At 45.0% G+C, this 26,107-nt stretch overlaps 1 protein-coding gene across 5 annotated transcripts in view; it reads right to left on the reverse strand.

Annotated features, from left to right (window-relative positions):
• vari (MAGUK p55 subfamily member vari) overlaps nucleotides 1-26,107 on the reverse strand; it is a 101,789-nt gene that overhangs the window by 32,339 nt on the left and 43,343 nt on the right. Inside the window, exon 1 of one of the 5 annotated variants that reach the window (XM_076189962.1) lies at nucleotides 4,173-4,583. The exons of the other annotated variants lie outside the window; for them this stretch is intronic. Within the exon in view, the coding sequence (XP_076046077.1) occupies nucleotides 4,173-4,238 (66 nt within the window). The 5' untranslated portion in view covers nucleotides 4,239-4,583. Of the gene's footprint in view, nucleotides 1-4,172; nucleotides 4,584-26,107 lie in introns of those variants that run through there. 5 annotated transcript variants of the gene reach the window in all.

The raw sequence follows: 26,107 nt of genomic DNA on the forward strand, positions 1-26,107 counted from the left end.
AGGAAAGGGAAAGGAGGGAGGGAGGGAGGGAGGAAAGGGAGGGAAACGAGTAGTGGGCTCGATTTACGCTTATTATAACACCGGAACTGAAACATTGTGGTTTGAAGGGGAGGGAGGGAGGGAGGGAGGGAGAGGGAGGGAAATGGAGGGGAGGGAGGGAAAAGGAAAGGAGGGGGAGATAGGTAAGGAAAGGGAAAGGAAAAGAAGGGAGGGAAGTGAAGGGAAGTGAAGGGAAGTGAAGGGAAGAGAATTATATATTTAATTTCTTCATCTGAGGGTTGGTCACTGGTCAAATACACGCGCATGCGCAACGCTGCCCAAGCTCACGTTTCTCGAGAAAATAAAACAAAACGAAACAAAATCAAACAAAATAAAACAGACAAAACAAACACGGTGACGTAATTCTTTCCTTCTGGAAAGGACGAATCTATTCGCATGACGCTAGCCAGAATAAAATCAACAATGTGCGTCACCGTTGTTGAGAGATCTGCGTCGAAATAAACGTAGATAGGTCGAAATGAACGTAGATTCGATCGGAAAAGTGGAAGAATTGTGAAAGGGGGTGGGGGTGTGGGCGTAACCACGAGTGAGTTCGTGTACCATTGTCAAGATATGAACCTGCTCCATGGCGAGAGAAGGTGTGTAATGCAGGCGAAAATGGGCCAATCACAATGGCCGCCCCGAAAACGGAAGTTCATTCACATATTTTTTTTCTACATTTTTTTTTTACGTATGTGCTCGAGCTGTGAAATAACTCCCCCAACCCCATGGGTGTTAAATGTGTGTGTGTGTGTGTGTGTGTGTGTGTGTGTGTGAGTGTGTGCGTGTGTGTGCGCATATGTGTGTGAGAGAGAGAGATAGGAGAGAGAGAGAGAGAGAGAGAGGGAGGGAGAATGAAGAGGAGGAAGAGAGACTGGAGGGAGGGAGGGAGGGAGGGAGGGAGGGAGGGAGAGAGAGACAGACACACAGAGAGAGAAAGGGAGCAGAATCTTTGCCCTACAACTGCCAGTTCATCACTGCAGTCCGGCCGCAGTAGCAGTGGAGCACTGAAACCACGCCCATATCTTCCTTATAAGGAGACGGCCACGCCCCCCTTTTCCTCCTGATGTGGATGTCAACAGTGATATTGACCAGTCAGTCATTTTTCTTTCCCATTTCCAAGAAAGTAGACGGAAACGGGAGTCTTCCCGACCAATCACAACAAAGCGATCGTCCACAGTGCCAAAAGGGGGCGGGGCTTAGATGCATAAGTGCCACAAACGGGGGTACGGAGCAGGTTCCTCGTCTGACAATGGTAACTTTCCACCCTGAGGTGCTGATACTGGTCCTGAAGCGAACGCCCTAACACGTCGGGCAAAGGTTACGGTTCCTGCTGCAGTGAGGCGACTCCTGGTGTAGCCTGCTTCTTGACCTCTGACCTTCCCGAGTTTCACCTTTGGATGGTCCAGTTGTCCGGCTGACATTTGTTCGCCTCCTCAGGTTCGACGACGGCGGCGGCGGCGGCGACAAAATGGCGCCGCCCACACAAATCACTCCCGAAATCATCATCATCATCGTCGTGGTCATGGTGAAACTTTTCCCAGATGGAATCGGGGAATTTGAAATACAGACTGCAATTTGATTTCTCTCTCTTTCTCTCCAATCTCTCTGTCCCCTTTTGCTTCCCTCTCTCTCTCTCTCTCTCTCTCTAGGGGAGAGAGAGGAACCCCAAAATTAAAGTGAATTGTCGGGAGGGGAGATGGACCCCTAAGAGAGAGAGAGAGAGAGAGAGAGATAGAGAGAGAGAGAGAGAGGGAGGGAGAGATGAAATAAAATAAGACACTAATGTCCGTTGGGTGACTGGACATTTGGCGCGGAACCAAATCCTTTGGATCAACATTTAGACCAACAACCTGACACTTGATGTCAGACGATTTTTATCCCGAGAAGAGACATCGCCTCTTTACTTTTGTACTATCGAACATAAAAAAAAAAAAAAAAAAAAAAAAAAAAAATAATAATAATAATAATAATAATAATAATAATATGCACAGCGTCAAAGACAAACTTCGTCCCGGGTATTTCGTCACAAATAACCAGCGCTTCTATCCTTGGCAACGAACTTTCACGTGGGAATAATGTGTGTGTGTGTGTGTGTGTGCATGTATGTGTGTACGTGCGGGTGTGTGTGTGTAGACCACATGCTGACTGTTCACAAGAGCTTCGTAATCCAATCAGGGACCGGGAGGTGCCTTCCCCCCCCCACACTCCCCCTCTCCCCCTGCGCGTGAGGATTTCTTCATCTGGAGTTGTGGGGTAGGTTCCTTTTGTGTGCATACATATATATATATATATATATATATATATATATATATAATGCAAAGTAGACCACTCGCAAAAAGAAACTAACGAAGCAGAGCGCTTTCGTATATTACATCATCTTCGTTAGCTTCTTTTTTCAAGTGGTCTCCTCTCCATAAGTGAACACAAGTACCCGTGTTCTTATTAGCATATATATATATATATATATATATATATATATATATATATATATATATATATATATATCAGATGTTCTCAACACGTTTCCTCATGTACTGCTGTTCTTTAAATCTCCATCGAGACCACTTCGTCACTAAATTCAATCACTATGTATCCACTAACAACCACTAGTCACCTTCTCGTGGCCCCAATTGTGAAACTCTATGGTCTCCCAGAGGGGTCACGGTCCCTAGGCTGAGAACCACCGATATATGTATGTATATATATATATATATATATATATATATATATATATATATATATATATATATATATATATATCAGTGTATTTGGGCAGGAGTTTTTCTCCAATGCACATATCATTAAAAGTTGTGCATTAATAATTTTCTTAAAGGTATTTTCCATATACCTCATTATAGATTTGTGTTCCTTAGAAAGGAAATTTATGACTTGGCTAATATGACTACATACAGCCAAGTCATAAACTTCCTTTCTAAGGAACACGAATTTATAATAAGTTATATGGAAAATACCTTTAAGAAAATAAGTAATGCACAATTAGCCATTATTTTTAATTACATATATATATATAAATATGCATATATATATATATATATATATTATATATATATATATATATATTATATTATATATATATATATTAGCGATTCACTTTCCCTTTCTCTCTCTCTCTCTCTCTCTCTCTCACTCTGCATGTATCTGCATTTCAGGCAAGCAGTCATTTAACCTACTTACGTTTGCCTTCATATGATATAGAGGATTAAAGGTTTTCCTCGTAATAATCAACATCTTCAGCTTTAGACTAACATTTTCTTGAATTTTCGTGTGCTCTGGATTCCCACACTTGTGTATGCATGTATGTGTGTGTGTGTGTGTGTGTGTGTGTGTGTGCATTTACCTAATTTTTGTGAGCAGGCAAGGAGCTACGTGTATATGTGTGTGTGTGTTTGTGCGTGTGCGTATTTACCTTAATTGGATTTATCTATTTGTAGTATACAGGCAGGAACCTACGTGTGTGTGTGTGTGTATGTGTATGTGTGTGTGTGTGTGTGTGTGTGTGTGCGTGCGCGCGCAGTCCAGAGGGATTGCGGAGAAAAGTTTTTGGGTGTGGTGGTGGGGGGGGAGGGGTTGCCGTTGCGGATGGGGGGTGGGGGGGAGTGAAGGGAGTTGGGGAGGACTTGGGGGAGTACCCGTGGGATGGGGAAGTGATAGGAGTAGTGGTAAGGCAGGTTTGTGTATATACGATGTTGACCGATAGGGATGGGGAGGGGGGGGGGTTCGTACTAGCTTTCATGTGTGTGTGTGTGTGTGTGTGTGTGTGTGTGTGTGTGTGTGGTGTGTGTGTTATATGAGTATTTGGAAGTTCACGTTCCTACATGAAGTAAAAAAAATTACACACAGGACATTATGCAAACATTACCTTAATCAAACACACACACACACACACACACACACACACACACACACACACACACACATATCGGTCATATATGAGCTCTGAGCTCTCACCCGGGAGGTTAATAACTGTCGATCACGAGAGTCCAACACGTGATCCAAGACCATGATGGTGGAATCACACAGACACACGTCCTCCTCGTACCGAAGTTCCCTCAGTCGAAGTTGGAACAGATGTCCAGGACCCAGTAGCTTCCTGTCGAGGTCCACCTTACCTGTTCTTTGGGATCCTGTACGAGGACGTATAGGACGTCCTCCGTGTCAAGCAACACACTCAGCATCGCCGCCACCGCCGCCGCAGGAGGCCGAGCAGCACCTCAGAGGTACCTCGAAGCACTGGGGGCGCTGCCGCCACACGTGAAGCGCCTACGAAATCCACCTTGGCACCAGCAACCTACACATCTGCGTTCCGTCACAGTCAGCCGGCACAAGTGACAGTACGAGACACACACACACACACACACACTCGGACACAGATCACGCGACACTTCCGACGGGTTGATACGACCCCCTGGTGTCGTATCCTCGTTGTCCCTGGTGTCCCTCCGTCCCTGGCCCGTCGGGGACCCTGACTGGCCCTGGCCCCTGGGATGTCCCTGCTTGAGTGAGGAGCCCCCGCAAGAGGGCGGTGCGCGCGCGGACCGGGGCAAATGTACACCCTGTGCCTGGGACAGCCCCGCAGCGAATGACGGGGCCCCGCGCGCGCGAGGGGGCCTCCGCGCGCGCGCGCCCGCACGCACGCACGCACCCACGCACACACACGCACAGTGAGAATAAGTTCAAAGGTTGGGTATTACTACACACACACACACACACACACACACACACACGGGCTGGGCGGAAGCTGTCGTCCAGGAAAGGGCAGTGCAGGCCGGAGTAGGCTGCCTGGCAGGCTGGCAGGACGCAGAGAAGGCGGTGCTACTGCTGTGCAGACCGGGGCCAAAGTACCCGGCTGATTTGTATGCAGGCCGGCAGGCAAGTGGACAGGCTGACAGGGAGCGAACGGTCAAGCAGGCTGGCAGGCAGGCAGGCAGGGAGCGAACGGTCAAGCAGGCTGGCAGGCAGGCAGGCAGGCCGCCAAGTCAGCCCCAAGCAGGTCAACTGGGTACTGATAAATTCCAGCCTTCCTCCTCTTCCACCTCCTTCCACCCTCCCTACTCCTCCTCCTCCTCCTCACCGTCACTCTACCCTCTCCTCCTTCTCCCCCTAACCTCCTCCTCCTCCTCCCCCTCTTCCGGCTCCTCCTCCTCTTCCTCCTTCTCCTCCTCCTCTCCTCTGCACTCCGAGTGTGTCTCAACCCCCCCACCCCCATCCAATGCCCATCATCAGCAGCAGATGGACAGAGAGAGAGAGAGAGAGAGAGAGAGAGAGAGAGAGAGAGAGAGAGAGGGAGAGAGAGGAGGGGTGGGTGGGAGAGGGAGAGGGTAGGAGTGGAGACGGGGACGGGGGGGGGTAGGTGAGGAGGGGGGGGCTAATCAACGGGTCTGCAATAAGCCCAAAGGTGATGCCGGTCCGCTCACTCGCACGCGCGCACGCACGCTCACTTCGGACCTTTGTGGGGCTCAATGAGGACGAGGGCTGGGGCCAGTGGCCATTACTGTGGCTGGGCGGTGGATTTTGTCTTGGTGGACATTTGCCCACCATCTTTCACGTTTTAGCCAGATAATTACAAAGGCGAAGAATGCCGACAGGAGACCTTTTGGTCCATAACTAGGTCGGATGCGAAAAAATATATATAATAATGATAAATAAATAAAAGAAAAATAAATAAAAATTATAATAATATAAATAATAATGAAATAAATAAATGAATAGGTATAGTTGACTTATACATCATGTTTTCTAAGTCATTTGTATTTTCCAATTTGAATTGTACTTTACAACTTATTTTTCACCTAATCTAAATTTTAATAATCGTTTCCTTGCTTGTTTTTTAATTCTGATTAACTTTGATATATTTTTGACAATTATATTATATTTTTTTTATTATATTCTATTTTTTTATTCTTGATACTAAATCGTATTTTATCTTTTAATTTTTAATACTAAATCATATTTCATTTATCTATTTATTTTCTGAATACTTTATTTATTAATTTTATTCCATACCATCTTCTCCATACGCGTTAATAGCTTCTGTGTTTTAAAAAGACTCAATGATGACACAGCTCATCACTGAAAACCCTAGCCTATTCCTAGTCCTCTTTGAAAGTAGCCTACTCAATCGCAGCCCGGGCTAGTATTATGGACGTTCCCACAGCCAGCAAAAAAAAAAAAAAAAAAAATAAAAAAAAAAAGGTTCCTCTGAGCTGAAGAAAAATCTCTTCCGTAGCACATAGGGCAAAGGTGACGGTTTCGGCCGCAGCTACTCAGCGCCTCCGGCCGTAGGCTCCTCACCTTCCGTTCCGAGTGACCCTTTCCTCCCTCTCTCTCTCTCTTTTATTGTGGTTGCCGTCAGGCGATTTTATTCAGCTGTACATGACGTCACCGAAAGGAAGACTCAGGCTGGACCTCCTCCAAACGTGGGTGAGAGAACTCAATTGTGAGGAGGTGTCGCAGAAGGCCAGGAAATAGAGCTGGAGGGATAGGTTCACCCTTCACGAGAACGACAGTGATGTTCTCACTTCTCTGTCTCTCTCTCAAAAAGAGAGAGAGAGAGAGAGAGAGAGAGAGAGGGGTGGGGGTGGAGAAAGAGTGGCAGTGACCGTACCATAAGGAGAGAGATAGAGAGAGAGAATTCCTACCTGCTGGTGTTGGCAGGCCGTTGACCCTAACGTGGACAGGACAAACAGGCTAGCCTAGAGTTTCCAACCGCGTTAGGCCTCACACACACACACACACACACACACACACACACACACACACACACCGTCTCTGAAACAATACTGAAGTACCTCAGCTGTTTCTAGACTGTCTCTAAGAAACACTGAAACAGTTTCCTGCCTTTTACAAAACAAGAATCCACTACCCTTTCCCCGTGTTACTGATAATCAAAAATTTTGTCTCAGCACTCCCTAGTGGTCAGTTATAGGGCAAAGGTAACACTTTCGGCCCCAGCCACTCAGAGTCTCCTGGTGTAAGCTCATCTCCTTCGAACATGATGCAAGTTCGAAAGCATAAATGAACACTGTTCGAATCACATTGTTTGCTCCCATAGATCGGGCCATACACGAGGTCTCTGGCTCTCATCCGGGAGAGCAAAAGCTGTTGATCATGCGTCCGGCACGTGATCTTTGGTGGATGATCTTATACATATATATATATATATATATATATATATATATATATTTATAGTGGTAGCGGCAAGTTTGGGCACAAAATTACAAGCGCTCAAACTTTCTGCTATGCTACAAAAAAAAAAATACCCATTTCCGATCAAACTTTATCCCTATTTTTCAATGCTAGCGTCTGTACCGTTATTTAAACGAGACAATACGCACCACTTGGCAAAACTCTGTTTAGTCGCTCCCGGGACCACGTGGTGTCAGTTTGTAAACATTTCTCACGTGGCCTAGTCGATTTTTTGATGTGGTCTCTGTTTTTGTGCCAGATCTCCGTAATGGGAAGTGGTTAAGAGCTGGGAAGAGATACATTTGTTGATATTATAACCCTCTATAAGGAGTGTTATAAATGTGAAGATACAGCCACTCGTGTGGGTACTGGAGCGCAGTAAGTTCAAATTTTCGTGGAGGCTAAGGGACCAGAAATACATCTTACAGACACGCCCTGCAGCAGTGCAGAGTTATTTTCCTTCTATTTTCGAGCTGTGAATGTTGGATCTTCAGACAAATGTCTCCTAATAACCTTAGAAATACGATTTGATATCTTTCTTGGCCGACTAGAACGAGGCTTCGGGGGGAGGGAATGACGTCACATCCTCCGCCTCGAAATTTCTTGATCCACTTTTGCACTTGCCTCACTCCAATTCCCACACGAGTGGCTATAATTTTGATTTCAATGAAATGGATTATCAGTGACCAACCACGCTTCGAAATTAACAAGAACGAAGGGCTTTAGCGCCATCTTTGGGGCTGGCGGGGACACCTCAACGTTGACCTCGATCTTGGTAATCTGACCCTCGAGGATGACCTCGATGACAGAGGAACCTTGAGGAGGAGCTGACTGTGCGAAGACTGCCAATCACCTTCGCTTCCTCTACGTCCGCCGAGGAGAGAAGCGCTGGTTACAACTTCGCCATCAGCGGCTTAGAGGTTCATGACCCGGTAGGTCGCCCTTGGAAGCCTTACTGACGCAGGTGCTCCTCGTACTTGGCGGCAACGACGTCAAGGTGTTCCCTCCCCACTCCCCCCAACCTCGATTTCCCCCCTACCCGCCTTCTGGCACTAGATTCAGTGCACCTTAAGTAGTCCAGCACTTAGAATGATGATAACAATAGTACAGTAATAATAACTACAATAACAACAAAAACAATATTAAGAACGATAATATCAATGAGAGTAATAAACTTATTATGATGATAACAATAGTAATAATAACAATAACAACAACAACAACAACAACAAAATAATAATAATGATGTTGATAATAATAATAATACTAATACTAATAATAATAATCCCACATTTGAAGGAACTCCCATCGCCTTGGTGTGCTTGTGTGTGCGTGTGTGTGCGTGTGAATGTGTGTGTGTGTGTGTATTCGTGTGTGTGTGCGTGTATGTGTGTATTTGTGTGTATGTGTGCGTGTGTGTGAGTGTGTGTGTGCGTGTACGTGTGGATTTGTGTTTGCGTGTAAATACATATATATATATATATATATATATATATATATATATATATATATATATATATATATATATATGCACACACACACACACACACACACACATATATATATATATGTGTGTGTGCGTGTGTGTGTGTGTGTGTGTGTGTGTGTGTGTGTGTGTGTGTGTGTGTGTGTGTGCGTGTGTGCATTGTGGAGTCTGGTCCACTGCATGCCATTTGCCAGCTGGCGGCCTTCGTCCCCAAGAAGGAAGCCGCCGTCGGCTGTGGCGAAGTAGCCTTCGATCTCTCCTCGTGAGACCAAGGTCTCCGGGATTGATCTACATCGGCAGAGAGTGACTGCCACTTGCCCTGGCTACCCGAGCACGAAGGGCAAAGGTGGTGGAATCGGCCTCAGAGGGGCGTTTCCTGTTTGGGCGTGTCACCTTGTCTCCCCCACTCTCTACAGGTGACCTTCACTAAATGTAGCTATCCAGACACAAAGGGAAAAGGTGGCAGTGTCCTTGGTAACAGTCTTAAAAAAAAAAAAAAAAAAAAAAAAAAATCCGAGATAATTCTTGGACAACTGGACAATGGAACAACGGGTGGTGCCCCTGAATAGGCTTATTATATTGCTGTCTCCGACAGGAAATACAATAAAAGTGAAAGTTTGGCACCCTTGTCTGAATATGTGCGTGTGTACGTGTGTGTGTGTGTGTGTGTGTGTGTGTGTGTGTGTGCATGTGTTTGTGTGTGTGTATGTATTTACCAAGCTGTATTATACGGGAAAGGAGTTATGGTCGTAGTGATCCGTGTGTGTGTGTGTGTGTGTGATTCACCTTGGTCTTTGGATCACGTGTTGGACTTGTGATCGACAGCTATTTCCCTCCCGGAAGAGAGCTCAGAGCTCGTATGACTGATCTATGGGTAATGCTATGACCTTACACGCACACACACCCAACTCCCCGTCCACGAGAGTTGGAGTAACGACTCGAACCGCAGCGATACTGAAATACTTTCAGCCCTGGGCAGGATTCGAACCCAGTACCCCCGGTACCGCCGTACTGACAGTCTGGGACTCTACCAACCGCGCGTGTGTGTATGTGTTCACCTAATTCTAGTAGATATGCAGGAAAGGAGCAACGATTGTAGCGTCTTGTGTGTATGTGTGTGTGCGTGTGTCTGTATGTATGTATGTATGTACGTATGTATGTGAGTACTGTGCTACAAAATCCCTTCGTCCAAATGGGCAACTTCTCCTCCTCCTCCTCCTCTTCCTTCGTCTGAGATTTCACTTTAGCAGCGTCACTTTCACTCCTCCTCCTCCTCCCCCTCCACCACCTCCTCCTCAAACAGTCATTTGGAAGTTCCAGCTCTTGAGGCTCATATGACGTCACGCTGAGGTTCTCCGGGCTAACATGACGTCACACTAGGTCCTTAGGGGTGAATATGACGTCACACAGTAGTACTGTATCCAGGAACTTGAGTCTGCGCACTGAGACCCGAAATTCGACCCTTTGTGCGCATGACGTCACGTGGACGCGTTGAACTTGCGGGTTGAGAGGGTTTGTGGAAAGAGCCAATCAAGCGCCTCTCTCTCTATCTTTTCCTCTCTCCCTCTTTCTCTATCTTCTCCTCTCTCTATCTATCTTACCCTCTCTCTCTCTTTCTCTCTCTATATCTGTATTTTCCTCTCTCCCTCTCTTTCTCTCTATCTTTTCCTCTCTCTCTCTCTCTCTATCTTCTCCTCTCTCTCTTTCTCTCTCTATATATTTTCCTCTCTCCCTCTTTCTCTCTATCTTTTCCTCTCTCTCTCTTTCTCTCTCCCTCTGAGACTACAGTAGTAATCTTTAATCCTTTACCACCGCGTCCCCATTAATACTAAGACCTTTTCCCCGCCCCACCGTCCCCTCAGGCTCTATTCACACTAGCGGTTTGAACCGCGCGGAAACCGCAGCAGTACGGAATAGTCAAGGAGAGATTACGAGGCTGTATGTGAACGCCTCCACTGACTTACACTGTAACTGAACAGCCGCGGTTTAAACCGCGGCGATTGAAACCGCTAGTGTGAACAGGGGCTTAATAGCCAACTTTTGTCTGATCGCCCCACTACCCCTTCCACAAAAAAAGAAAAAAAAAAAGAAAAGAAAAAAGTAAAATAAAATAAATAAATTTAGAAATGTCTTTTTAAACCCCAAATTATACTATTTCACTTATTGCAACAGGACATACTATATACATACATACATATATATATATATATATATATATGTGTGTGTGTGTGTGTGTGTGTGTGTGTCTGTGTGTGAGAGAGAGAAATTCACCAATGCCTTGGAGCATGTGTTGGACTCGTGATCGACAGCTATTCCCGTCCCTGATGAGAGGGGGGGGTGATATGAAAGCACGGTCAGTAGTAACGTAGGGGTTATTTCCAGTGGTTTCACGTACAGCAGTTGTCTCGGAATAACATTTTAATTTATTTCAGTACAAAAAAAGTTTGGGCTGAAAATCTAAACACAAATCCCATTCAATCTGTCCATTTCCAATTATTTTATTTTCACAAATTCCAAAGTCTAAGTTGAAATAAACCAATAAATAAATAAATAAATAAACAATAAACATGAAAAACGCGAGACCTCATGTGAACGATATGACGTCGCACCGACGATATGACGTCACGATGGCGTGGCGCGAGGGTCGATTTAGTAGTGTTGTCTCAGTTGGCAAAAGGCCGTCATGGTGAGCAGATGCTTCGAGATTTGTGCTTCGGAAATGCACTGCATCTAGACAGAGTCTGAATGAAGAACGACGCAATCAAAATATAACACTATCGTTCTCAAACGGAAGAACAATGAAACATAAAAAAGAAGATAAACAAGAACAAAGAACAGGAAATATGAACAAAGAAAATAGAAGATAGAAATGATAAACAAGACAGGGAAAAAAAAAGGAAGAAACATAATTTAATCCATTTATCTATTAACTCTGCGTGTGAGGATCCTTGGCTGGGTTTTACTCCGCGTGCAAACACGCTCATTATTATGAGTGCCGTCTTCTTATCGGCCTTGCCCTTGTTAAGCGTTCTTTGCTGTCCTTGATGTTGTTATGGACTGCCATTTCCCAGCGTTTCTATCCTACATCAACAAGACAGTCGAACGATGGTTAGTGAACTTGAAAATTATACAAAATAAGTGCTGGGTGATCTATTAGAGGTGTTCAAGTGGATCAAAGGCTTTAACAAGGGTGACGCAAACAAGGTCATCATACTAAAACAACAGGGCAGGACTCGCAGTAATGGATTTAAACTGGACGAATTTAGATTTAAGAAGGAAATTGGCAAGAATTTGTTTACTAATAGGGTGGTCAACGAATGGAATACACTTATCCATATAGATAACGCTGAAACTATCAGTTGTTTTAAAAAACGGTTAGGCAACTTTATGGATGGGGATGACAGGTGGTGATGGACATGGGACTACCTAGTGTAGGCCTTATGGTCTCTTGCAGTCTCCTTCATTCTTATGTTCTTTTGTTACGTTAAATGTTTTGTTTGTACAGGCGTTTATATTAAAACCTAGATTAAATATGGAGAGAGAGAGAGAGAGAGAGAGAGAGTGAGAGAGAGAGAGAGAGAGAGAGAGAGTGAGAGAGAGAGAGGGGGGGGGGTTGATATTATCACAAGTCCTACTCCTTCCTGTGACAGTGACCCTGGGCGGAAACATAACACGGAGCGACACTCGAGGAAACTTCTTTTTCTTCTTCTTCTTCTTCTCTTGAAGAAGGAAACCGGCAAGAACTGGTTTACCGATAGAGTAGTTAATGAATGGAATAAACTTTGTAACCATGTAGTGAGCGCTGAAATCACTGGTCGCTTTAAGAGAAAATTAGATAACTTTATGGATAGAGATGACAGGTAGTAGGGGACATGGAACTGAACTACCTTGTGTAGGGCTTATGGTCTCTTGAAGTCTCCTCTATTCTTATGTTTTTTTTTTTTTTTTTTTTTTTTTTTAATAAGGCGTGTTTGTGTCTGACATGAACTTCATCCGCTCTGCCTGTTCGCAGCAAGCAAGCAAGCAAGCAAGCAAGCAAGCACCAAACCTGAGGAAACCACAAGCAGGACTCAACCACATCCGGAGCTACTACTGACGCCCTTCCCGCAGTCCTACGGACACCGTCCGTCCCGGGCCGGAGGTGGATCGGTAATGCACCAGTAACCACGTGACCTTAGAGGGCGTCTCTCTCCCCGTTTGAGTCCCCGCCTCTTTCAGTTAACCTAATCTCTTCTGGCTGAAGTCACGTGATTTTATTCAGCTGAAGGAAATTCTCACACATAGACCCGCCACTCAGCATACAGGATACTAAAGCTTTGGTGTATTCCATGACAAAAGACAGATGGAGGCTCCGCCCCCCTTATATAGCTCCACCCTCTTTCTGAAGCTCCGCCCTTTTGTTATGCACCGCCCCCTTTGGTCAGGCTCCACCCACTTTGTCAAACTTCCTTTATGTGAAGCTCCACTCCCTTGCCCAGTTCCACCTGTTTTGTCAAACTCCGCCCCTTTCATTCAGTTAAACCTTATTTTGTCAATTTTTGCCCCTTTCGTCATGCTATACCCACTTGTCAAGCTCCACCCCTTTTTGCCAAGCTCCGCCCCCTTAGTCAAGCTCGACCACTTTACTTGGTTTATTGCTTAATGATTATTACATGTTAGCCCTCTAGGTGTATCATTAAGGAACCCATACGCACACGTACACACAGACACACACAAAACAAGGCAGACCTTGCGACATGCAAGAACAAAGCGAAAGTAGGGATTGCGAAGACGACGAAACAAGTTTAGAATTTTATAACTCAAAAAAAAAAAAAAAAAAAAGTCTGTTCATGCACCTTGGCACAGCAGATTTTGTTTACTTACAGGGAGTAATGCCGAGCTTGTAAGGCTGTAACCTGACGCAACAGAGGTTGTGGACCTACAGGGTGGTGCAACAAGAAGGAAACAATGGCAGGATCAAGGACAAACGGGCGGTTCAGACACACTCGTGTAGCGATGCCTCACTCCCCCCCTACAACACGTCCTCTCACGTCGTCCGTTTCACGTGAATTCAGCTGACGGTGGGAGGTAGGGGGTAGGGAAGAGGGGGTGAAAGGTGGGGTCAATACCCCCTTTCGTGCCGGCTCTGCCCCCGTAAGACGAATAAAATCGTTTTTACGGCATTAGGATGAAGGAAAAAGACGCGACAATGAGATGGACAGGAAATGAAGATGGACGACGAAGACGGTGAGGACGACGCTGTCGACGACAATGAGACGAGAGGGAAGGAAAGCGAAGGATGCGGCCACAGGGGAGGGGGGGGGCGGTTGCGGCGAGCGCCATCTGGGCCTTGCTGCGGGAAACTTGGCGACCGCGACAGGACGACGCCAAGGCCAGGAGGGGGACCGGGGACGGGATCTCTACGCGCGAATGTCCTCCGCTAATCACTCTATACGTGTCCGACATGACTGTCAGTAATGTCTGTACATTTAAAAAGACCTTTCGTCAGTCTTCATGAATGAATTCCACACCCAAAGAAAGTAGATATAGTCTTAAACTACTTTTCTACTTGATCTGGCTTACCTATGAAATCTAGCGGGTTTTTTTTTTTTCTTAAGAGAGGTTAAGTCAGTTTTCTACTTAGAGGTCCTACAAAGGGAAGACCTTATTGACAAGTTTGACCCAAAGTCCTTGATGCCCTCTGCTTGCCCACTCAGGGGCGGTATGACGTCACCATGCCTCTCCCTTCCCCGAGACACGATGTTTGTGAAACATCAATTGTGTTTGTCCCGTGTTTCTCGACTGTCTCGTGGTTGTTTCTTGCCGGTCTCGCAACAGACCAGAAACATTTCGCAAATGTTTCTTGACATTCTTGCTAGGCGGTGTCGCAACAAACAAATAAATAAATAAATAAGAATAAATAAAAATAAATGAATAATAATAATAATGAATAAGTAAATAAAATATATTAAATAGAAAATCGAAACAAACTTATAGAAATAGCAATAGATAAACAAATATGTACGATAAAAATAATAACGAATAGACAAAAATAAATGAACACAATTTGGCAACATGGCGCCAATACCAGACGTAACGAATAAAAAGGCTTAATATATATATATATATATATATATATATATATATATATATATATATATATACATATATATAATAAAAAACGGGGAACAGGTACAAGATTGGTTGGTCAATATGCAATTATGTCAACATTATCCACCCGAATATGCACACTCACGTACAAACAAGCACACTAGTGTAGTGGGTAGCGTTAATGGCTGTCCCGCGGCGGACCCGGATCATCGAGCCCCACTCGGAACTTTTATACACACACACACACACACACACACACACACACACACACACATATATATATATATATATATATATATATATATATATAAATACGGCAATCCGTTACTACCACCCTTGGGCAAAGTGTATGTATGTGGTTATTTTAAACGCGTTGCTCTAAATTGACACCAATAGCCCAATTAAAAACCAAAAGCGAATTCAAAACTATGTATAATGTTTGGAGACAAGGAGACGGTACCACACGAGTATAGTTCCCTTCCTATACATTGCACTTAGGTAATCACAAGTCCAAGTCCAATTGGCTAAGGGGCAACGCGCTCACATTACCCACAGGAGGTCCGAGTTCAAATCCTGGCGCAGACACAGTGGATGTTAGTGGTAACGTTTTCATGCGTACGTATGTTTGTGCAATGTCAGGATCGTCTGCTGCCTTATTCAGTCGGTCAATGCACACACACGCGTGCGCGCGCACACACACACACACACACACATTATATATATATATATATAATATATATATATAGTATATATATATATATACATATGTATATATATACATATATATATATATATATATATATACATATATACACACACACACACACAAAACTCTTTGGCTCAGTTGGTTGAGTTCCTGGCCACCACTACGGTGGTACGGGTTCGAATCCCGCCCAAGGCAGAAATAATATAAGTATCCCTGCGCTGCGAATCGTTACTCCAACTTTCGTGGGCGGGGAGTTGGGTGTGTGTGTGCGTGTAAAGTTCCAACATTACCCATAGATCGGTCATATATGAGCTCTCTTCCGGGAGGGAAATGGCTGTCGATCACGAGTCCAACACGTGATCAAAGACCATGGTGAACCATGGTGAATCACACACACACACACACACACACACACACACACACACACACACACACACAGCCAGTCTAATACCTTCCTAATACGTACACAGTCTGCCATGACACCAAAGCCTTTTGTGTACTAACTCCATGAATGGAACGGGGTATGCTTGGGTGGCGAAGTATTTTGCCTCTGATTACCAGCGTTTCTATCCCTGTGGACACTACAGCGCCGAGAGAGGTGGAGTCAGAGAGGTGGAGAGGGAGCGAGGAAAATAAATGTGGACTAGAAACACCTAAACGTGTTCAGCCATCTTATTTGACTCAAAGACAAGTCACCAACCAAAGAAGACTGGTACGGAACTCTGGTCCATAAGGGGGGTTGGGACACAGGGCTGGCGTGGTTTTTGCGTCACCCTGTGGCTGCAAAGATGTGTGCCACTATCCACCGTGGCTTTCTTTTCCCCCCCGTGGGGGGGCAAACTGGCTGGCTGGACCACTTGGCCCTACAGCAGTGCTTGCACGAAGGCGTGGGTGTTGCACTTTGTGTGTTGCATTTACGTTGCATGTTACACTTTGTGTGTTGCATTTACGTTGCATGTTGCACTTTGTGTGTTGCATGTTGTGTGTTGCATGTTAGGTGTTGCACGTTATGTTACACTCTATGTAGCATGTTACATGTAATGTTACACTCTATAGCATGTTACATGTTGCACGTTATGTTACACTCTATATACCATGTTACATATTGCACGTTATGTTGGGTGTGACATGATGTACACTGCATCTTACACGATGCATATTGCATGTTGCACGTACGTCCCACGTTGCATTACGTTCCACGTTGCACTGCGTTCCACGTACGTTCCACGTTGCATTACGTCCCACGTACGTTCCATATTGCATTACGTTCCACGTTGCATTACGTTCCACGTTGCACGTAGGTTCCACGTTGCATTACGTTCCACATTGCATTACGTTCCACGTTGGGTTACGTTCCACGTTGCACGTACGTTCCACGCTGCATTACGTTCCACGTTGCATTACGGTCCACGTTGGATTACGTTCCACGTTGCACGTTGCACGTACGGTCCACGTTGCATTACGTTCCACGTTGCACATACGTTCCACGTTGCATTACGTTCTACGTACGTTTCACGTTCTATGTTGCATTACGTTCCACATTGCACGTACGTTCCGCGTTGCATTACATTCCACGTTCAACGTGCGTTCCGCACTGCACGTAGCACATTTTACGTTCAGCGTTGTACGTTGCACATCGCACGTAGGCCGGGAACAGTTGGTTCGGTTTTTCGTTCTGTTACCAACAAGTGGAAAACCTGGTTGGCTGGCTGGCTACGCTCGTGGAGTCCCGCCCGCTGCGCTCCACTTACTCTCAACATCGCACCCTTTAGTTACTGCGTTGTAGTGAGCGTCCTACATAGACTGTACGTGCATGAGAGGGAAACAATGGGTGGGTGCCTTGGCAGGCTACCCCCCTTATCAGGGGGAAAGAGAGACTTGGTGTGTGTGTGTGTGTGTGTGTGTGTGTGTGTGTGTGTGTGTGTGTGTGTGTGTGTGTGTGTGATTCACCATGGTCTTGGATCACGTACTGGACTCGTGATCCACAGCTATTTCCCTCCCGGATGAGAGCTCAGAGCTCATGCATGACCGATCTAAGGGTAATGCTGTGACCTTACACGGGCACGCACATACACCCAACTACCCGTCCACGAGAGTTGGAGCAACGACTCGCAGCGCAGCGATACTGAAATTATTTCAGCCTTGGGCGGGATACAAACCTGGACCGCCGTAGTGGCAGCCGGGAACACTAACCACTGCGCCACGAGTTTGTGTGTGTGTGTGTGTGTGTGCGTGTGTATGTGTGTTTGTGTATATGTGTGGGTATGTATGTGTATGTTTATGTGTGTGTGTGTGTGTGTGTGTGTGTGTGTGTGTGTGTGTGTGTGTGCGTATGTGTGGGTATGTATGTGTATGTGTGTATGTGTGTGTACATGCAAAGAAAGAAAGCAAACAATAATTCTATACATTTGGACCGCTAGCTGCAGTCCTCTTATGCAGTTCAGTAAGATTCCCACTTCCAGACCTCTACTGCTCAGACCGTGGTCTTGTTTGTGATCTACAAACGTGTAACCGAGATCACGAGATCATCACTCGTATTCTAAGACGTGACGAAGACATCGAAAGCTAAAATAATAAATAAACAAATAAATATAATAATAACAAAATAAATAAATAAAAAAAATCTCCCCCTAAACGCATTCCATAGTTACAATGACACGTGTGTATGGAGTGGGGGGAGGGTGGAGGGGGGATAACCAATCACGGGTGGTGTGTGTGTGGGGGGGGAGGGATGGAGGGGTGTAGGGGGGGTGCTTGACCCCCTCCCTCCCCGGACCCTATCCCCCCTTTGAACCTTTAGATGAAATATCCATTTTACTAACTTCATCACTGTGATCTTTTTTACATATATATTTTCAGGTTAGTGACAGTATAACCATTATCATCACTATTAACATTACAATGTCGAGAATTTGTGATGTGATGTGTGATTCACCATGGTCTTGGATCATGTGTTGGACTCGTGATCGACAGCTATTTCCCTCCCGGACGAGAGCTCAGAGTTCATGTATGACCGACCTATGGGTAATGCTGTGACCTTACACGGGCACGCACACAATTCCCTGCCCACGAGAGTTGGAGTAACGACTCGCAGCGAAGCGATACTGAAATTATTTCAGCCCTAGGCGGAATTTGAACCCGGACCGCCGTAGTGGCGGCCGCGAACGCTACCACTGTGCCATCAATCAAATCGTGTGTAAGTGTGTGTGTGTGTGTGTGTGTGTAAGGTCACAATATTACTCCACGATCCAGACTGTATAAACTCTAAGCTCTCATCAGAGAGGATAAGGACTGTCGATCACAAGCCCAACACGTGATTCGATACGGTGGTGAATCAGAGAGTTGTCGAGACAGCTCAGGTCACGTGATCAGGCGGTTACGGTAGTTGCCGCGTAGTTCTCGTCTTCCAGTACCCTGGCTTCCTGGTCACGTTTGTCAGTTATACATTCAAGATCACAAAAACTCCAGGATACCGACAAAACGCAAACTTAAAAAATAAATGCACGAATACGTTTATACTTACATACATTTCGAGTACTGCAATGAATAAGTAAAAACGCTTTAATAGATTTGGATTCCACAATGACTTAAAATATTCAAACAAATCTGGACGCTCACAATACATAAAAACATTCGAACAACTGGAAGGACAAAAACAAGCCAACAAAGGCACTTAAGTAAGACACATCTTTCAACGTTATTCTAATTATATTACTTTATGTAAAATACCTTCATTTGAATTTCATGGTTACAAAACAACACACACACACAAAAACCAGTGAGATTTAACGCTACACGCCTGCCTGCAGACTACAAAGATGTTGTACTTGTATTTGTTTGTTTATATCGAGTTTTCGATTCCCTAAATAAGGAACCCACACCATCAGTGAGACTTGACGTTGTGTCACTGTACACCACGATTCCAGTTGGTTACGAGTTACGGACCATAACGAGGTCGAATAATGAATAATTGAATTAATTAATTAATAAATGAGAAGGTAAATAAATAAATAAATAAATACATAAATAAATAAATAAAGGTACATCGGGAAGAGGTTTCTTGGTTCCTTGAGGTCGACTTGCGAGGGACGAACGCAAGGCGACTTCGAGAAGTCAGAACGATGAAAGGGACGAAAGACCTCCTCCTTCACCTCCTCCTCCTCGCCCTCGAGGCAACGGCCGCCGCTCCCGAGGAACCACTTTTTCCTCCGCTGTGTCGCTACGCGTCGAGGACGACATCGGTCCTCGTCGAACTTTGCTTGAACTTACTCCTTCTCAGCAACGACGTCATCAATGGCGTCACAAAATTTACATTTTATCGTTTTAGCATCACTATGGTCATCATCACCATTCTCACCATCACTACGGCCATGATCGTCATTATTATCATCATCCTCATTTTCACTTCAGCCATCATCATCATCATCATCATTTGCATCATCACCACGACCATGGCAGTCATTATCATCACCACTATCAGTGACATCACCATTGTAAATATCCTCACCACAGCCATCACAATCATCATCACCACCATCACTCTCATTATCATCATACTGTCACATGAATAAAATGGCGACAAAGTTAAAAATTCCACTTTAGTACGACTTGCATCTCATCCCGATCCCCGAAAGGCCTCTCTCTCTCTCTCTCTCTCTGACACGAATGAATAAAATCGTCTGACGCCAGGCAGAGCAAAATCTCTAAAGTGGGTCCTCGTAGTGGAAAAGGTAATCGTACTTACGAAAAACCTTTCGCCAATCTTAGCGAACGCCCTCTACCACCAGTAATCAGACATCTGTACCCGAGTTCCTACTGGACCTGGTCGAATGCCTCGTCGATAAAAACCTAGCGGGTCATTTCCCTGGGCAATGAATGAAGCCAGTAGATTTGAAAATAAAAAGTACTTTCTCGTGCTGGGAGCAGAATCATTCGCCAGTGTTGGCGAGGAGTTTTTAAAAGTCTTTGTGCATTTCTTCCGGTTTGTCTGGAGGAGTTGTGTGTCAAGGCAGACAAGACGAGGCGACGGAGGGCCTCTGTCTGCTGCTCCCACGAGGTGTTTTTTCACTCAGGGACCTCACATGGGGGGGCCATATACCCTCCTGGGGCGGTAATTCGAGTCTGGACATACCGCCCACAAGGCTGACAAAATGATTATAATAAAAAAGGGTCAAAGGAGCCCTGAATAGTTTACCGTAATATACGAATTTTGCCTAAGAATCAACAGAATATGAAATATTTTTCCCCCTTTTATCACTTCTACAATAGGGACAACAAATAAAAAATTTAAAATCTGTTTAATTATTTCGCAAGCCAATATCTATAAAAGGTAGCAAGGAATGATGGAAATGGGAAGTGGTGATAGGGGGGAAGGGGGCGTCACTGAGAACTTTGCCTCCCGGGGGGGACTTAGGGCTCTGTTCCTCTCCCCCCCCAACCCCCACCCCTACGGACCAGCGGACCAAGAACCTGTTCGCCAACCTCTTCCAGAACGTTCCCCGAGCGTCCTATGGCCGCACGGCTCCTCCGTACACTGGTCACGTGCAGCAACACGTGAGATATCTGTGACGTCACCTCACCTCAGGGGGGGAGGGATGACGTCATCGAACGTGACGTAATGTATTATATTTTCCTCTTGGGGTAAAAAGGTGTTTATTCGTTCTCTCTCGCTCTTTCTCTCTTCCAAGACAGTGACGTACCTTCTCTAAAGAGAATAATACGTCACAAAACGTCACTTGATCTCAGAGAGAAAACGACGTCACAAAACGTGATTAAAAAATACCAAAATGATGTCATCGACTTTAAAGAGGAAAGCTAGGTCATCTGTGATGTCATGTTCTTCCTTAAAAGGGGAAAGCATCCTCAATGGCATCATGTTCTTGTAAAGAATAAGGCGGTACTTAAGACGATGCCAAATATATCATATCCCTTCTGTTATATATATAATACATACATATATATATATATATATATATATATATATATATATATATATATATAATACATACATATATATATATATATATATATATATATATATATATATATATCCTCGGCTCGTCCACGTTTCAATTTCCAACGGATGCCTCCATCGAGCGATTCTCAGTCTCGACTGCGATGGCATGGAATTGAAAGTTATTTGTGGTTGGGAAAAAATATTATATATATATGTATATATATATATATATATATATATTTATACACACACACACACACACACATACAGGACACTCGGAGTATATGTTGCCCAATAAGGTGGAAAAATCTTCTGGAACACATGGTGTGTGTGTGTGTGTGTGTGTGTGTGTGTGTATGCATGTGTGTGCACTAAGACAAGGAACCTTTCAAAAGTGCGACGTCTTATCAACAATCCATTCTGGCGACCGTCAAACGATTCCAATCACGTGACCGCGGTAGGGTGAGGATGGGAGGGAGTGGGGGGTGGAGTAGTAGCAACCCCCCTCAACCCCCCAGCACGCCGGAAATAAATGAATAATTTAATAAACAAATAATAAAAGCCTTCTTGGGGGAGGGGGGAGGGGCGGGGTTACCGAATTGAAGGAGTTTTGTTGGGGAATTTGCGCAGTGGAGGTAAAACAGGATGGAGTGCGTACCTGCTGCGTAGATGCATCTTCCAAGTTGTTAAATTGACTCTTCTTTATCATATTATCATTATCATTTGGTGCCTGTAGTTGTTAAACAGACCCTTCTTTATCATAATTATGATCATTTGATGCCTGTAGTTGTTAAATAGAATCTTCTTTATCATAAATATTACCATTATCATTTGGTGCCTGTAGTTGTTAAATTGACTCTTCTTTATCATAAATATTATCATTATCATTTGGTGCCTGTAGTTGTTAAATAGACTCATCTTTATCATACATATTATCATTATCATTTGGTGCCTGTAGTTGTTATCACACTGTAAATTTTACCATACATATATACATACCTATATAAAGATACTTTCGCCTTATAAAGAAGGTGACCAATAGAGACACCTTTATCTTACATATTATCATTATCATTTGGGGCCCGTAGTTGCTATCACACTATATATTTTACCATACATACATACTTATCTATATAAAGAGCACTTTCCCCTTATAAGGAAGGTGACAAGCCAAGGTATGCACCCACCAACACCGCTTTGTCGGATCCCCCCATCCCTATCCCCATCTTAGATCCACGTGGATGGAGGGCCATCCCTCACACCCGACCAATGCTCGGATCAGATGCATTGCAGGAAGACACAGTGTCATGCACTGTCGCCACGCGTAACGTACCACCGTCACGCGTACTGCACTGTCGTCGTATGTAACGCACTACCGTGTAACGCATTACCAACACGCCGTCTCGTGTAACGTCCTTCCGTAACGCTCCACCGCTACGTGTAACGCACTGCCAACACGTGTGACGAGTAGCTGTAACATGTAACATCCTTCCGTAACGCTCTACCGCTACGTGTAACGCACTGCTAACATGTATGACGCGCTGTTATCACGTGTAACGTACTTCCGTTACGCGTGACGTATTTCCGTTACATGTAACGTCATTCCGTAACGCTCTACCGCTACGTGTGACGCACTGCCAACACGTATGACGCGCTGTCGTCACGTGTACCGTACTTCCGTTACACGTGACGTCCTCCCGTTATATGTAACCTTATTCCGTAACGCTCCACCGCTACGTGTAACGCACTGCCACAGTGTGTGGCCCAGTGGTCACGTGGCCAAGAGCGCACAAATGGCATCCACACTTTACAAAACTCCTTCATTAAACATTGGCATTCTCCTGCGGACCCTCTGACGTGACGTACCAAAAAGGAATCCCAAGATTCATCGGCAAAGGGCGGTGGAGGGTGAGGGAGGGAGGTGGCACTAATGCGCAGGTTCTCTTAGGGAAGTAGAAGAATTGAGATTGGGTACAGTTTCAAAGCACAATTCCTCTTTTGAGTGGAGACGAATTTCCAATTGCAAAACAAAATGATGTGTGCCTCTGGTCCGTAGGGTGGTACTAGTGCGCAGGTTCTCTTAGGTTTTATGTCGCCAGACCTTCTGTCCGAAGGAACTCTATCGCGCCAGAGACGTAGAGGAACTCATGGTGAGATATGCGAAAGGAAGTAGAAGAATTGAGATTGAGTACAATTTCAAAGCACAATTCCTCTTTGAGTGGAGACGAATTTCCAATTGCAAAACACAGGGATGTGTGCCTCTGGTCCGTATGGGGTGTTAATAAAATCCCTGGAAAACTGGTTTAGGGGAGTGTGGGTCTAGGATGATGCAAATATGGAGACTTGTGTCTCGTCACAGTCAAGTGGGCTTTGTCGAAGTGGTTGTTAGCGGTAAGTGGCATGTCTTATGTCTTAGCGTATCTAGGCGTTCCTCCATAATATTACTAGAGAGTAAATGCAAGAAGGATTCTTCAGCTTGTGTCAGGTTCTTTTGTCCACGACTGTACACTGGCCCACGTTCCCAAGCGTCGTTATTTGCGGTGAATGTCGAGGGGATGGCGGTTCGAATCCTGCCACCGGCGAAGCTGAACCAGGGGTATGGTTCATTGAATTCCACGCTACAGTGTCCTCTGTGAGGGGCACCGTCCTAGCCTCCCGATAGGGGGAGTTTGTGACGTTAAACCATATCATCATCACGTAACACAAAATAATAGTTTCGTGATCTAAACCATAATGATGATCCACAACCTGAGTGATAATCTTATACTAAAGCTGTCACCTTAGCCCTCTGTGTTAAGACAGCCAGGGCAAGTGGAAGTGATCAGGTACCTTATATTTGTGGCGCAGATACACGAAAGGGAGAGAGAGGGAGGGAGAGAGAGAGGTAGAGAAAGAGAGAGAGAGAAGGAAAAAGAATTCAATCAGTGGACAATGGAAAAAAAATCCAAACAAATGAAAGAGAGAGAGAGAGAGAAAGAGAGAGAAGGAAAAAATAATTCACAAGTGGACAAAGGAAAAAAAATCCAAACAAATGAAAAAAGAGAGCGAGAGAGAGAGAGAGAGAGGTAGAGAAAGAGAGAGAGAGAAGGAAAAAGAATTCAATCAGTGGACAATGGAAAAAAAATCCAAACAAATGAAAGAGAGAGAGAGAGAGAGAGAGAAAGAGAGAGAGAGAAAGAGAGAGAAGGAAAAAATAATTCACAAGTGGACAAAGGAAAAAAAATCCAAACAAATGAAAAAAGAGAGCGAGAGAGAGAGAGAGAGAGAGAGAGAAGGAAAAAATAATTCAATAAGTGGACAATGGAAAAAAAATCCAAACAAATGAAAGAGAGAGAGAGAGAGAGAGAGAGAGATAAGGAAAATTAATTCACAGGTGGACAAAGGAAAAAACCCTAACAAATGAAAAAAAAGCGAAATAAAAGCCTAAAAACAAAAGATGGCGACCTTCACGAGTTTTACGCCAAGAGACAAGCAACGACACACAATGACACTGAGCAGAACACGAGCCCTTGAAGCACCAGGGTTCAATCTGTCTCAACTGAACTCTTCAACTCGATGATAACATTTCATATTTCAGTCTGGCTGATGCCTCCCCCAAGTGGTTTTACTCAACTTTTGAGGACTTATACACTCAACGCCTTCACCACCAAGACATTTTTTCATACCATTTCATCTACAAAACAATTTTGTTTAGCTGAAGGCGTGGTTACGGGGGGAGGGGAGGCTGTCAACGTCTAATGAGAGCGTGGCATCCACATGACGTCAGCAGAGGGAAGGGAGGAAGACCTTCTCTCGACGAGGATTCGAGCGAGAATATGATAACAAATCAATGTTTTTTTTTTTTCTAGTGGGGCTTGTTGAAACAAAGAACAACGTTAATTCAGGAAATAAACCCATAATTAGCTGAATAAAATCCAGATGAGGTGAAACGTTAGTTGTAGAAATCCGCCCCGTGGATCCCGGCTCGGCCACGTGGGTGGGCGGAGCGACACACGTGTGGTGGGCGTGGGCGTGGGCCCGCGACTGCAAGCGGCGGCGGCGCGAAGTGGTTCAACGTCTTTAACTTCCGACTTGACGGAAGTTTCCTTCCACATAAATAAAATCACCTGACGACAACTGGCGTCAGCCTTACGAGTTTGGGTTTGAGGTCGTCCTTAGCAATGGCTCCCAAAGGTCTCCGTCAACCGAATGAAATCGGCGGGCGACGGTCAAGAACATAAAAACACAGTTTCCGTTTAAAGCTCAAGTTCTCTTACGATCCTCACGCTGCCTGGCTGTTTGCATGGTGGACTTTAACGTCAACCCAAGCGATGTGATTCGTGTACTCAAGACTCGGTATTCGCGATTCGCTTATTCGCGGCTCGAGCATTCCCTCATTCGCGTTTCCCACCACTGACGTATTCGCGAATTTGTTTATTCGCGCATTCGTGACTTCTGCATTCGCGGGTTGTCATATCTACACTTTAGCGATGGTCTGCCGATACATCCTTCTGCTGGATGACGTCATGGGGAGGACAAGGGGACAGTATGTCTCAACTAACTTCTCCTTTTCCTCTGGAACTTCCTCAGTTAGCCTGGAGGCCGCGGACCGGCTCGTTGGTCCGTTAGAGTCCGAGGCTTC

Source organism: Oratosquilla oratoria, chromosome 9 (assembly GCF_046742065.1).
Source record: "Oratosquilla oratoria isolate Oo_2021 chromosome 9, ASM4674206v1, whole genome shotgun sequence".
Taxonomy (NCBI): domain Eukaryota; kingdom Metazoa; phylum Arthropoda; class Malacostraca; order Stomatopoda; family Squillidae; genus Oratosquilla; species Oratosquilla oratoria.